General features: G+C 47.2%; 1 protein-coding gene across 2 annotated transcripts in view; it reads right to left on the reverse strand.

Moving 5' to 3' along the window:
* The window catches only part of PPM1H (protein phosphatase, Mg2+/Mn2+ dependent 1H), a 230819-nt gene that overhangs the window by 38484 nt on the left and 177482 nt on the right, over positions 1 to 14853 (reverse strand). For both annotated transcript variants that reach the window (XM_044756404.2, XM_014860942.3), the window contains exon 7: positions 2174 to 2237. In XM_044756404.2, the coding sequence (XP_044612339.1) occupies positions 2174 to 2237 (64 nt within the window). The remainder of the gene's footprint in view (positions 1 to 2173; positions 2238 to 14853) is intronic.

The raw sequence follows: 14853 nt of genomic DNA on the forward strand, positions 1-14853 counted from the left end.
CAAAGAGGAAATGAAACCATGACACACTTTTTAAAGGCCAGAGTCAAGAAGGTAAAGTGCAGACCCGAGATGTGAAGCCCCGGGACGGCGGTCAGGCGGGCTGCCGAGACCTCCGGGCTGCTGGGAGGCGGGAGCAGCTCCTCCCGAGCTGGGAGGTGTTCAACTCTACCTGGGAAAACTCTGAGTCCTTGGCCGCCCTCCTCTCTCATCCCTGCCCTGACATCTTCTCGGGCTGGAAAAAGCACAGGTGGGTGTTTTGAACCAAAGGAATCTGACGTTTCTGCTAGTTACTGAACTTATTTACAAAGTATATAGGTGTTACCCACACAAGCCCTTAAAAGCACTGGCAGGAATAAAATGAAAAGTAACAGCTGAGAAGTATTCTGAAACTTCTGGGTGGGTGTGTGCAGAGAGGAAAAAGAAAACCCCTGTAAAGGAGCTAGACAGAAGTGATGTGTTGCAGTTGTCAAGATTTCTCAGGAAATCACTGAGTCCTCCGACGGGGTGGTGCAGACTGGAGCCACAGTGGCTTTGAAACAGGTCATCGGGTACGATGACGGAACTTGCCCGCTGCCTGTCACAGAACTGTCAAAGCCCTAGTGAACCGACATGCCTGAGGAAAGTGATGTCCCGGTGAGTGGGACCTTTGACCTATCTGGGAAACCCTTGCTCCTTTAAACCTTATTGCTGATAATCTTTGAAGAATACATTTGTCCATCTTCCTGTTGCACTAAGGAGAGCACACTGACCATAACTCAAGAGCATATTTCACACACGTTTATTGAAGACCAGCCGTGAGTCAGGTACCAGGCTAGACAGGTGCTGGGGATACAGAGATAACAGGCTGTGGTCCTGCGCTGGCCGCTCGCTGGGTAGAGCAGGGTAATCACGAGAACCTCAGCCCCTTAAGACCTACAGCGGCAGGTGTGGGCCATTGATGGATGAGCGATCCGCATTAAGGTGCCCACCATCCTGAAAGGTGTGATTCTCAGCCAGGGACGGTGAGGTGGAAGGTGTCCATCTCCAGGAAAGGGCAAGCTAGTTTGAAAAATGATCCCCATGTGGATCAGATATTCGTGTTTCATTTTCCTCCATGAAATGCCTTCTTCCACTGAAATCACTGCTGGGCCGCACTGAGCCCCAAACGTAACCGTGTGTGCTGTCTCCCTCTCACACGTACACGCAGAAGTGCACGCGCGAGCACACACACGCTTAAGTTCTGCCCAAAGGTCCTTCGGTTTACTTATGAGTCACTTCTTCCTGATAAAAACTACCCAATGCGGAAAAAAATTTCATTTGAAGATTCTTCTTAACGTGACCACATTTTTCACTTCTAATTGGAACCCTCAGCACCTCGTTAAATTGTATTTGTGTTCGGAGGAAGAATGCAATGATTCAGAAGGGCTTTGTTCTTACTGGGAAATGGCTTCAGAGCTTCCTTGTCTCCGCCCCAGGGCTGCAGCCTCCTCCAGTCTCTGCTCAGAGACCACTTTAAGATGGACAGCCTTCCTTCGGTTCAACAATGCGCCTGCTGCTCAGCGTTGGATTCTGACTGGGGCCCTCGGAACTGGTGATGGATGGTCTTCGCCATCTCAGCCCGGGCTCTGGTCTGATCCTACAGCTTAATCACGGTGAAGCTCTGGATCCCCTTCATGGGGCTAGTGGAGAAGCCGACTTGCAAAGTCTGAACTTCTCTGCTGGAGAGAGAGAGCCCCAGGAGGCAGAGGGCAATGGCGCCGCGTCTGGCACCACCTCTCCCTGCCTATGTGACCACGTGAGCAGTTTTAACCTCAGAGTCCCAGCGGCCTCATCTACCAAATGGATGTGATACACCAGCTCTGCCTGCCTCATGGCTCATTGTCAGATACGCAATGAGATGATGTATGTGAAAGTGGTCATGTTTAAACACTGTAAACAGTTATCCAAATGAAGTGAGAAGGGCAATGTTATTTTTACAGAACCGCCTTTGGTCCCTTGTGCTCACTGCCCCCACCCCCACCCCTGCCACTCCCTGGACCCTCGAGACAGGAAGTTTGAATGATGATGGAGGTGATATTCTTTCTAGCTGTCAAGGCCATAAAGTCATGAGCTGCTGAGTGGAACACACAGATTGCCAGGGGCCCTGGGGAGACAGAGCCTGCTCTCTCAGGCCCGGGGAAGTGCACGTGCCTACCTTCTTGCCTTCTCCATATATAAGGGGAAACTTCAAGTCATCATCCTCAATGGTTTTGTATGCCCTGTAGGGGGATAAACAACATTTAAAAACAAAGGTTTGCACTCAATTAGTGACCCAGTGCCCTGACACAGGCTGTGAGGTACTTTACTGTCCCTGCCACTCCATCCGCTCACCACACGCCAATCTCTGTCTTTATATAGAGTTATCCTCCCTACACAAGTGTGTGTGTGTGTGTGTGTACATATTTTAACAAACCAGAAAATACCAAATCTTTATATGCTTGAGGAGGGAAGAAATAAGTTGATTTTTCATAATTAGTGAGAAGGGGCTATGGGTTTCTGTTCTGAGCATTTAGTGTCTGTGCCATAATGAAGTGCCCCAGCAGCAGTGACAGGTTCTTGTCATTAATGCGAAACTGAGAAACAGCAGAGCTCAGAGATGGATGGAGTGTGAAACTGCTCCAAGAGCCAGTTCTCACCTTCAGGGGTTATTTACACCCATGCAGCCTCGTCTGGGATGGCTGGAGAAGGAATATTTAGAGCCTGTTTGACCTCAGTATGATTTTCAAGGTTGGCAGAAAATTCTTTGTTTCACAATAGCTATTAAATGGCCATTCAGCACACACAAAGAAAATCCAGTTTATGCTTCAATGGTTTATTCTAGACTCGGTTGTCCAGATGCCATTGCATAGACAGCAGGGGTGGGCCAAGCCACGGTAAGAGAGCAAATGAAGCCCGTGTCTGGCAGTTTTGCTCAAAAGGAAGTTAAAAAACAAACAAGCAAACAAACATGGCACCGGTTACTAGCTGTACCACCCTGGGCAAGGAGCACCACCTTTTTTGGTCTGGTTTCTTCATCTGTAAAATGCAGATCATCACACACGATGCTTTACACAAGGATGCTCAGCACAGAGCCTGCCACTTAGTAAGGACTCCATTAGTGGTAGCTAGTACTAATATTTAGTAGATAATTAATACTTGGCATACCTGTTCCCCTTTCTGCAAGATTGGGGACAGCACTGCCTCTTCACCACCTCAGACAAGTATTAGGAAGACTAAGTAAAAGATAGCCTAGGTTCTGCTGGTTGGCTGCTAAAAGCAAGACGCTTTTCTAAAGTGCAGTAAGAAGAAGACTTTGTGAAATGGGCTCGCAGTCCTGGGTATATCTGGGAAACTTGGGAGTGAATCTGAAATCAAACTGATGGAAGCCCCTGATATAGAGAAGAATGCAACCCAATTTAAAAAGACTTCAACTCCAGAGCTAAAGTGGATTCATCCTTATTTTCCAGGGAGTTATTTGGATAAGTTGTTCCTTCCCGGGGGCAGAGGATCAGTGAAGTCTGGACACCAGAGATGCCCAGTCTCGAGGTTAGTTCTGCTGTCTGCATGGCCCTGGGCAAGTAGATAAGCTGCCCCAGACCACAGACCCTCATCGATCAGAGAGAGCAAAAATGGAGCCTCATTCAGGGGCTCGGTGGTTGTGAGGATTAAGATGGGCTAATGAATGGGACGAGCCTGGGAGGTGTTTAGCATAGCTCCTGGCAGTGCTGAGAGCTCCATAAAAGCTTGTTGTTGCTGCCGCTGTCAGGCGAGCTCAGAGGTACTCTAGGAATTGAATTTTCAAAAGAAGAACTCTACTATTTCCTTCCTCCAAACCTACCAAATTAACACAAAGTGGAAATAGCTGCTTTGATGTTCCGATACTCACACGAACTATTTAAATCACTGTGGTATACAAGTCACTTGGGGACCGAACAGAGCTGTTATTAGAATCCACTCAGCTGGTGGACTGGATGAGTGTGTAGACCAGCGGGTCTCAACTGTAGCTGCTTACTGAATCACCTAGGAGGGCTACAAAATCCTGATGCCTAGGTCACACCTCAGAGCAATCAAATCGGAACCTCTGGGGATGGGACCCAAGCAGCAGGATTTTTAAAAAGCTTTCCAGGTGATTCCAGCATGCAGCCGAGGTTGAGAACCCCTGCTGGAGACCAAGTGTCATTAGCTAACACTCAGAATCAGTTGAACAATAAGGCCCTGTCAACTTGACCCTAAAGATGGCAGACCACATAGCTCAAGGGAGAGGGGGAAATGGCCTAAGACTGAAATGGGCACATGCAGGGCTTGCGGACCCTGGAGAGGGAGCTGTGGAGCGTGAGAAGTCAGGGCGAGACAGAGAGGAGGACGCAGTGCGGAGGGACCCAGAGAGGGGCTGGGGTCTGGAGATCCAGAGGCACAGGATTCTAGAATTAAACGGGAGGCGGGAGGCAGAAGGCAGCGGCTCTAGAATCAATGACTGGAAATTACTTCGTGCTCAGTAGACAGCACTTCTAACAGGCTGGGAAAGGCAGTGAGAACGCTGTTCTCTGACTCCTCCACAAGCCCAGAGAATTCCAGGAGCACGAAGTCTGTGTTAGCACAGCTCTGGAAGACAAGCACTCCTCTTGCAGTCGTTACTCAGAGGATCAAGTCCACGGCAATTCTAGTATTGTATTTTGGCTTCTGTTTCTTCATCTTTGAGAACGACGAAAACGTTAAAAATAGAAAACAGAACTCTGGTAAAGGAAGGTTTATTCTGTTCCTGCCATGGTTGGTTTTCAGTCACATATGAACCCTTTTGCCCTCCCTCCCCAACAAATGACAAGAGTGAATAACTATAAACAAGGAAAGAAAGTACAACCCTGTCCCCCTCAGTCTTCTGGGTCCTAAGCACAGTTCATCATACAAAGGTAGGGGGACTTCCCTCCTCGGTTAAAGTCTTGAATAATACAGACTAAAATACTCAAGAGTTAAAGCTGGTAACTTGATTACCGTCTGACAAATTAACAACAGCTAACAACAATGACAGCAGCTCTGACCTGCGGCACACTTTCTACCTGCCAGACCCTGGACTGGGTGTTGCTTACGTTCTCTAAAATCTCTCACAGAGCCTGCAGCGTCCTAGCTTACAGACCAGGGGACTCCGGCTCAGAGAGGTTGAGTTACTTTCCCAAGATCACGCACCGCATTAAGTGGCCTAAAGCTAGACTCAGACTTTCCCAGAAAACACACCAAAAAAAAGGTGGACATCAGCGCTCAGCTCTGCGGATTTCTCCTTCCAGCTGAAGAATCTGAAATGAGACCATTCTTGGCCACCTCTCAGTGCGTGAAAAGCAGGCATTTGAGGTAGAAAAGGGGGCTTATGGCAAAAGAAGAAGGGGAATTTTCTGTGTGAGGCAAAAGAACGAAAGGTGACCATGTGGGGACATCACCAGCGGCTCTTCTACACGGTCTCCAGGGAAGAACAGAGGGACCTCAGGCAAGCGACGATCTGTCGGCTAGCCCTGCCCCCGCTTCCCAGGCCAGTTCACTGTGGCCACAGAGCCCGACAGAGTCCTCTCCCACAGACAGCAGGCCTGCATCAAATCTATTCACAGTTCAAGGGGCCACGCCAGTCTCTGCCCACTTGGAAGGCCTGTCTGCTGTTCATATTACGTTACGGCCCACTTCTAGGCTGTAGGCTCGAACCTACACTTCCAGCTTGTCCTTGGCTCCCACGCTCCTCAGCTGCGGGAGGCGAGAGGACAAGGAGAGAGGTTGAAGCTTGAGAGCTCCACGAGATGGAGGGACTTGGGACCTAAGAGGAATGGAGAATGTTTATTCCTTCACATCAGATCACATCATGATTTCTGAAATGCTGATTAAATTAAAAAACAACTCCCCAAACTGATTACTCACTAGTTTTATAATAGTATAACGGACCAAAGATCATATTTAAAAAATTACTTGTCATAAGAAAGCAAAACTGAAAGGTTTAGGAAAGATTTTTAGAATAACTCTTATCCGGGGTCAATTCCTTTATGAAAATTTATGAGGTCAGTTGACAAAAGGATGAGGAAAAAAAGTAAGGCTTAAGAGGGACCTATATTAAAGGGCTTTCCCTAACTCAAGGCAGTATCCTCAGAAGTTTCCATTAAACATTTTTTTTTAAGGAGTAGTTTTCCTTGCAATGTTGATTCTGCAAAGCTGAAAAGACAAGGCACCATTGGTCTGGACCTACTGGAAAGAAAAGCTCAGCCCTAGAAGAGACTGAAAGGCCACTAAATCGGCTGTACCCCAACTGCAGGAGTCCGTCCTATAGCACACCTCCTATGAGTCCCTGGCTCCGTCCTCAGACAGACTGATGTAGACAGCCACGGGCCAGGAGCTTACAGCACTCAGTGGCAGCCCACTGGAGAGCTGCCCTGGGAAATTCTTTCTTAAGCTGACCCAGTCAGCCATTGGTGTGTTTGGTCTCTCTGGAAAAACATGAAATAAACCCAGTCTCCTTCTTGAGAGCTCTGCAAATACTTGAAGAAACCTATCCTCGTTTCCTCTTTCTACTTTCTTCAGCCATTCTTCCCAGGACCTGGGGCACCACCCCTACCAACTCAAGTCACCAACCATTCAACCAATATTTATTAACTGAGCATCACACCCTGTGGTAGGGACCCTCTGGGGGCTTTCCAGATTGTCAGCATCTTCCCAGAATGACACTCAGAACTGAAAACACTTAAGATATGTAAGATGTGGTCCACTTAACAATGAAATGATTATGTCTTTGATTTAGAACTTGCTCTTTTTTAAATTACTGCAGATTATATTTGCATTCCGTGCATGCACATGTGTGTCTGTGTTATGTATGGTTTAGGGTCATATATTGAAATGATGACTGAAAGCAAACAAAAAAACCTAACCAATAAAAACCCAGTCATTCCAGGAGAAAAAAGACCTCAGAAGGTTTCTTGCCTCGTCGTCGTCTCCTCTGGTTTACTCTTGGCAATGGACGTTCTACTCTAAGTGGAAGACTCCATTGCCCTCAGCAATTTTATCTTGCTAATTTCAATCCATTGTTCTAACCCACGGAAGGCCTTCTGAATTCATATCCATCCAAAATACCAGCTCTCCTTCTATGCTATGTCATGTTAAATATGATAAGCAACTTTGTCATCTTCATCCACATCACTGAAAAAAAAATGCTAAGCAGAACCAAGCCATTAGAGATCTTTCTCCAGACCAAGCTAACCAGACAAGGGATGGATCGACATTTCTTTAAGGCACATGGATGAAAAGTGTGTGTACTTCGAAAAACTGTTTTCAGTATTATAATTTGTACCATGAAAATGAAAAATCTATCAATTTCCTTTTTAATACAAACAACAGACAGTAAAATAAAGCTTGGCAGAACCTTGTCTGGTAGAAAGGCACAGAAGATAGACTCTAACAGTAGAGAAGAGACAACGAGATAGAATATTTATAGTTGGGGGGCCTCTTAGGATTAAAAAAGACTGAAAAACACTGGTCCAGATAGACACTGTCCTCATGACTTTACATTCTTCGGGTATAGTTCTCAGGCCATCTATGAAGAAACTTAACTGAACCATTATCCATGCAGTGTTTCTCCAGCTGGTCCAAAAGACTGAGAGAAGAAACTACTGAATTTCTTACAAAGTCAAAATACATCCATGTACAGTGTCATCCTGATCAACCAGCCTAGAAACTCCATCAAATAGGGGAGAAACTGAAACTCTCACTGCCACTCCATGAGCCCCTCCCTCTGTCCACACACCCCCCTCCCTGGCCTTTCAGGACGTCCTCCCACCTCGCCTGATGACTTCAGCCTAGATTCACAGATCACTTTTCCACTCTTTCCCCTACTGTTATTCTCAGCAATTTTATATGTCTAAATGTGCTTCTGGTTTCCTGACTTTATGACTCCTAACCTACTTCCTGATGACCTGGTTCACTGGCCCCCATCAGCACCCTGGCCATGAGGGCAGCACCAAGAGCATCCTCTCCTCTGGGATTCACACTGTCAACCATCTCCCCTCTGTCACTGCCTTGCTGTGGCTCTCAGGCCAGTTCCTCTCCTTGGTCCCCCCATTCTAACTACCTTCCAGCTATACTTGTTTCTGATCCAGCCTCCCCCTGTGGCAAATCTTTTGAAAACTTTTCTAACTAGCAGCCAAGAATTCCTTACCCCCTTGATCTTCTAGTAAGAAGGAAACACAATAGGAATTGACTATTTTATCTGTTGACATGACACCAAATACTGCCATCTATTCCTTCCAAACACACCGAGAATCAAAAGTTTCAACACCTTCACCGCCATCACCCCAGACCCGGCACCATCTTCCCTTGCCAACATCATTACACATGCCTCCCCAGGCCTCCCTGTGACAATCCAGGCAGGAGCGGATGGGGCCGGGGCCAGGGCCAGGGCCATGGAGGTGAGGGTGTTGAAAACTGTTCAGTTTTGTCCTTTATCTCTATTCTCAGAGCAACCAGAGCAATTATTTTAAAATGTCAGATCATGTCATTACCCTACACAAACCCTCCGATGGCTTTCCCATGATAGGCAAAATAAAAGCCAAGCAATAAAATGACCTTCTTTAAAATCGCTCCCCTCCCCCACGTTTCCTCTTTCCCTTGTCTGCTTTATTCTTCTCCTTGTTATCTACCACCAACTAACACTTTAAGTATTTTACTTCCTTATTATGTTCATTTTCCCTTCTGCTCCCCTCACGCCCCCTGGCCCTCCTGGAGTTCTATGAGGACAGAGATTTTTGTTTTGCTACCTGTGGTTTCCCTGGTCCCTAAGGGTACCCAATGCATAATGGGTGCTGACAAATATTTGATTAAGGGAGCAAATCAATGACTACTACTTACCCTAGGTAGGGCTTTATTCTGCCCTTAATATTTTCTTGTTCTATACACACATACAAAACAAAAGCCAAGAGCTCTCCTGTGTTTTTTGCTTTCTGCGTCTCCGCTGTGCTGGCTGTGGTGAATGCCTGCTCCTGGGCATAGCCTTTCTCGCCTCTGGCTTTGGCTGGCTATGTGCTGCTCTCTGCAGTGTTGTAGACACATTCCCTGAACACGTGAACTCGAGAGGTCCCCGTGCAGCCGCACTGATGTCCTTTCACCCTTCTGATGAGTAGCAATTATAGGACTCCTCCAGGATGAATGCGTCTCGACTCCATGTCAGTTTTGTAATTTTTATCAGAAAAAGCTTTGCTTGTATTTTAAGACTGGCTGCGAGGCCTCCTAGCAAATCTTCCACAGCCATTTTTCTCTCTTTAATTCACAATCATAACTCCTTGGCTTAAAATTCTCCATTGACTCTCTTTCCACCACTTTAAAACATAACCCAACGATGAGGCCCTCTATGACCTCATCTTTGCCCGCTGGCCTGCCATCTTTTATCACTCTGCTGTGCTCTCCTAACACTGGCTTCCTTGCTGTTTCTTTACCTTGCCACAAGGCCCTGCCGTTCCCTCTGCCCGGGCTATTCTTCCCCGGATCCTCCCATAGCTGGCCCCTGAGCATCACTCAGAGAGCCTCTCTGACCGCTCATCCAAAAGGCTGGCGCTCGCTGCTCCTGCTTCAGCTCCTCATGGCCCTTACAGAACAAGGGCTAAGCACTTGTGTGTTCATTCATTCAGCACTACCACATTCATTCGCTTCCTCATTTGTATTCTGCCTCTCCCTCTACAACATGAGCTCCATGGAGGCAGGACTTTGTCTTTTCACTGCTTTACCCTCCTATCTACAGCCGTGTGGGCACACTGTGGGTGTAACGTAGGTCCTACCTAAATGGATGGATAAATGACCGAAGGCTGGCGCTTCCTCCTTCGCATGTGAGCTTCCCTCTGAAGAGAGACTGAAGTCGTGCCTTCCCCATTGCCATGCCTCACGCTAAGCTCTCCTGTGGCTGAAACTGAGGGCTGAGTCCCATCAGTGACAGCCTGGACTTTTGTTTGCCTCTTCATATTAAAAGTTTAGGTTCCCTTTTATTACCTATATATTAGTAGATAGTTAGAAAGTGATAAAAACTAGCATTTACGATCCTCTTGCCTACTACTTTCTCCTGTTAATTCCCAAGCACCACCTCCAGAATGGAAGTTTTTTGTTGCAATTGTTCTCCGGGGTTTAGAGTGTTACTTAGACAATTTTCTTCTTCCATATTAAATTCTACTTGCTAAGGCAAGTCTCTTAAGAAAGTTCTTCCTAGTCTTGGCTGGATGCCTCCATTCCCAGCCCCAGCCCCTACTCTGACTTCTGAACCCACAAGCCAGGAACCCGGAGTTCACGCTTTGGCATCATCCACTTAGATCACTTCCCACGATCTCCCTTCACTCCTAAGTCGTGACCTTTAATTAGAAAGAGGGACAGAAATACCGCTGGCTTTCCTAGGCCTGAATTTCCTTAGCCATACTTCAAAGTCATTTAAGAAGAACGCGACCCTTGCTGGAGAGGGTATCGGACCCTCTTCCTTCGGGGCCTGACGAATCTTAACAATCCACATGTGCGACTCCAATGACACGCATCAGTGAGGCACATTCTTCCACTGGCTGACCTCTCGACATGGCCTTGGACGCCCCTCCTCCTCTGGGACTCCTTCTTCCTGGATTCTTTCTCCCCTCCTGGCAGAGCCCACTGTGGCGTATGAAAGACCACCAGGCTTGGAGTCAGAGGTCTTGAAGTCACAGCTCAGTCCTCTCGTGAACTAGTGTGTGAACTTGGGGAAGTCCCTCCACCTCACTGGATTTGCTTCTTCAGCTGCGTTCTTTGTGGAGGGTTGCAAGGATTAAATGCAAACACGTCTGGGAAAGTCCTTGGTGAAGGATACGGTGCTATTTAACTAAGCTGTGGCTATGAAGGTCTCAGGAGCCTCTTTCTTCACTGCAGATGTAGAGCACAGATAACTGGTGACCAGAGGCAGGAAGACAGCACATCCCCCCCAGGAAAACCACTTCTTGCTGAGCTCCCAGTGAGCCAGCCCAATTCATACTTTTTCTACTGTTGCTAATGCTACCAAAGCATGAAGGACAGCACCTGTGCAACTTTATGCAGAAAAGTCAATGGCTCTGCTCTAAAGTGAAGACTCAGAAGGATATTTCAGAGCTAACAATCTAAATGGGGTGCTTTTAGGTTGGTCTGAAATAGTCATAAAAGGAGAATTTTCCTCCCTCAGCTAGAAGCTCAGCACACCCCTAGGAGGGAGGTAAAAGTCACAGGAAGTCCCATTTTACTCATAGCAGAAACCAAGTCCTAGGCAGACAGAGGCACAGTTCACGGGGGCTGAGCAGGTGTGGATGGAGGATGCTGAGCAGAACCATCTACCACTTTGGTCCCCAGTTCTGCCTTCTTACACCAAATCTCCATAGAAGCCTGACTCCCAGGAGGCCCAGGATGAAACACCACCCAGGCCTGGCTGGTCATGAACAGACACGTGTCTGGAGCCCAAATGCCCCTCGTGGCTTTTAAGTGCTTGGCATGACCCCAATGAAGTAATTCACAGAGTCCTCAGAGGCCCTCCCGTCGACTCGCCCCTTCCCGCCCCCTCCTCCCCAGACCTTCCTGGAAAAAGCAACACAGGCTCGGCAGTCACTTCATGCGTCCCTTCTCCTGCCAGCCATCTGTATTTCCAAAGAAATCAAACCTGAAGCCTGACTACCGAGCTCAGGAAACAGAGGCAGTTTGCTGCTCCTTGAGATGGCCCCCCAGAAGCAGCCGCTCTCCCCGCCCGCTCGCCGCATGGGTATTTGTGATCCGTGCATGCACGTCTTTCCTTTAAGGCAACAAAGGATGATTTTGGTATTTTATTAGGTCTTACTCTTATTTTTTAAATATCTTAAGAGGACTTCTTTCCTGGCTTCAAATATTCAGTTAAAGCCCCAGAAATTTCTCAGATTTGTCTTCAGATCCAATCACAACATGCTGGAAAAATGTCACTCAACTGTCTGGGAGGGTGAATCTGAGCCAAGCTTAATGAGGTCAGGCTCAAGTCGGAGCTGTGCAGTGAGGGCAAGAGGCAGCCCTGGGAGCCCCAGGGTGCGTTGGACGAGGCTGAGAAACGTCCCACATCCAGCAGCTAGTCTGAGGGTTTAGAAGGATCCTGTATAGCGTTTCTGGGCACAGCCAACATCTCTGCCACAGGCTCACCACTGGATAGCCGGCTTTAGTTGTTTGTAAATCTAAGTTTTAGGGGATCGGATCATAATTAACACATCGGGTCCCTGGATTTATGTGCTAGGAGTTGTTGTCAACAGGTATCTTGATTACATGATTCCTGGGACAGTCTCCCTGGGAGGCCAGAGCTCTATAGACAAATGCTGCCTTGTCTTCTCCTCTTGGTCCTTGGAGTATCGTTTACATTAGTTGAAGCCTGCAGGCCCTAAGCTACACACAAGTATGCGTTTGTGCTGATACAGTTGCACAGTCTCAATTCAGGCACAAGCAGCACGCTCTAACTGTGAGAGTGTGATTAACATTTAGTGACGGAACTGAAGAGAGCTGGTCGGTGCAATGCCACCTAGCTTGTGCATGGCGGGCTGGCTGTAAGGAGAGCAAAAAAAGAAAGGGGGCACCTTCCCACCATCTTTCCAGGGAAACATTTTCCATAATGGGGCCCAAGCTCTGTTCCCAACACTGCAGTTACCCTTGAGGAAATCCCCCGATTAGTAGGGCTGACCGACCCGCACGCCCTGGGAAAATGCCTACCTCCCCACTTCCTCCTGTCAGCGTGCCCGAACCAGATCCTGCCTGGAGTTTTGGGAGTGGGAACCGTTCCTCCCCTTTGGCCTAAAGACTCCTCTTCCTACCACTGGGCCTCTGGGCGATAGCAAGAGGCAATGGACCCTGCTTTCATTTCTGGTCCCTGTGCTCTGGGAGAATCTCCTGGGTCACAGCAGAGTTTTCACACTTTGTGACTCACTGTAAGCAACTATCAATCTTGTTAACTCAGTGTACACACAAACACATCTCAAAAAACATTATTTACCCTTACCCGGTGATATATACTTTGATGGGTTTTTTCTCCCCATGCTACTTAATTTGTTTAAAATGCTCATCTCCATACACTAAATTGATTTCAAAACCCACTAATGGGTCCCTACCCACTGTTGAAAATTTGGGTGGAGGAAAAGACCCCACCTTTAGTAGCTCCCAATCAGGAGCGCAGGCTTTGAGTGGATGAGAGCAATGGGTCCTGCTGGATTCATTTGTGATTGTTTACTGAGCACCCACTAAGTGACAGGCACCAGCACAGGCGCTGGGAATGTGGAGATAAATAAAGTCAATAAAGTGAAGGTCATCTCTTGACTCACGGGCCCAAGCTTAGCAGTAGAAAAGGACTGAATGCTTTGAATCAGCCTTTTAAAAATATAATCAATCACGTGTGTATGCAAAACAGAACCAGTAATATTTCAGGATAAAACATTCTGGATGACTTTTAGGGGAAATTTCAGATTTGGAAATTGTTTCTGATCCAGTGTCCGCTTGCTGTTCATTAGCACTTGGCTAGCAGAACTTCATATTCTAATCAATAACATTTAGATCTCCCATGGGTGTGAGGCAGAGATCCTCATTTTATGAGCACACAAACATGGAATGATTTCTGCTTTCTTGGGGACCATTCCTCTGAAATAAGCATGAATTTCATTGACAACGGCCTTTATGTGGAATGACACCAAGTCCATATATACACAAATCAGGAGATAAACAAAAATGACCCCACAGCCACGAATGGTGGGGAGAAAATAGCACATGGATTGTTGGCTACAAAGAGGGTTTTAACTGCAGCCGCCAGTTCCTCCGTGCTGGTCTGCAGCCCTGCATCCCAAAGCTTCTCTCACTCAGGTCACATGGACATCTGTGCCCCAGAGAGCCAAGTCCTGCAGTGTCCTGGGGCGGGGAGGGAGGGACTCCCACTCTGGAACTCTCACCTACGCTACATCGTTTCAATATTACCATTCGCGTGCCCTTGAATTGGTAACATCACATGGGGCAGAGCTCAAGTATCTCAAAGCAAGCATCGATGCTTTTCCAAGTCTTCTGTTTTATCTTCAAAAGCCATGAGAATTTTGCGTAAGCATGCACATAACCAACATTTATTTCAACACACAAAAATATCCCCCCTCTCTACCCTCAAATCTTCAGGTGAAATAGATGTTTATCCTGTGGATTCCCATATGCTTCTGGAATCTTCTGCTAACCCTCACACTGCTTGAGCCCCACGGTAAGAAGCACAGGCCTGGGCAATGGTTACCAGTCTTGACCAATGGGAGGACCACAGCACACAGCTCCTGCAGCAAGGTGGCCCTGCTGTTTTAGACGATGGACTGCAAAGGCAGCAACTGTTCAATTTTCTGGGGTCGCCTCACCCTAGCACTTACAGAACCTAATAATCTCAACATTTATCGTACACTGGCTTTGTTCTAGGCACTGTTCTAAGCACTTACATTTTTAAATTACACAAATGTAATTTAAATTTAAAATTACCCATTACACAAATAAGAAAATAGAGACCACGCAACTAGGAAACAGTAGGGGTCATTAGAGGTCAAGTTCAAGTCCAGGTCTACCCCAAAGTGCATTGAGCTCTTAACCGTGGTTCTCTGCCCCTCCTGGAGGAGCGAATCTGTGTAGACATCATAAACTGGCATAATATGCAACAGAATGCTCAACCACTCATCCTCATAGTAAATCAAACATTTTTTAAAATTCTACCCTCCCTCCTTGAGGTTTTTACAGCGGTCAGTCGCACCGAAGTTTAACCATATACCTTCTCAGGCTTTTTCTTCTCTTGACAATACGGTGGATGTCCAGGTCACTGCAGAATTAGGTTTAACCTGAGCTTTGGCTTCCAAATTGTTT

The sequence above is a fragment of the Equus asinus genome, chromosome 22, assembly GCF_041296235.1.
Source record: "Equus asinus isolate D_3611 breed Donkey chromosome 22, EquAss-T2T_v2, whole genome shotgun sequence".
Lineage (NCBI taxonomy): Eukaryota > Metazoa > Chordata > Mammalia > Perissodactyla > Equidae > Equus > Equus asinus.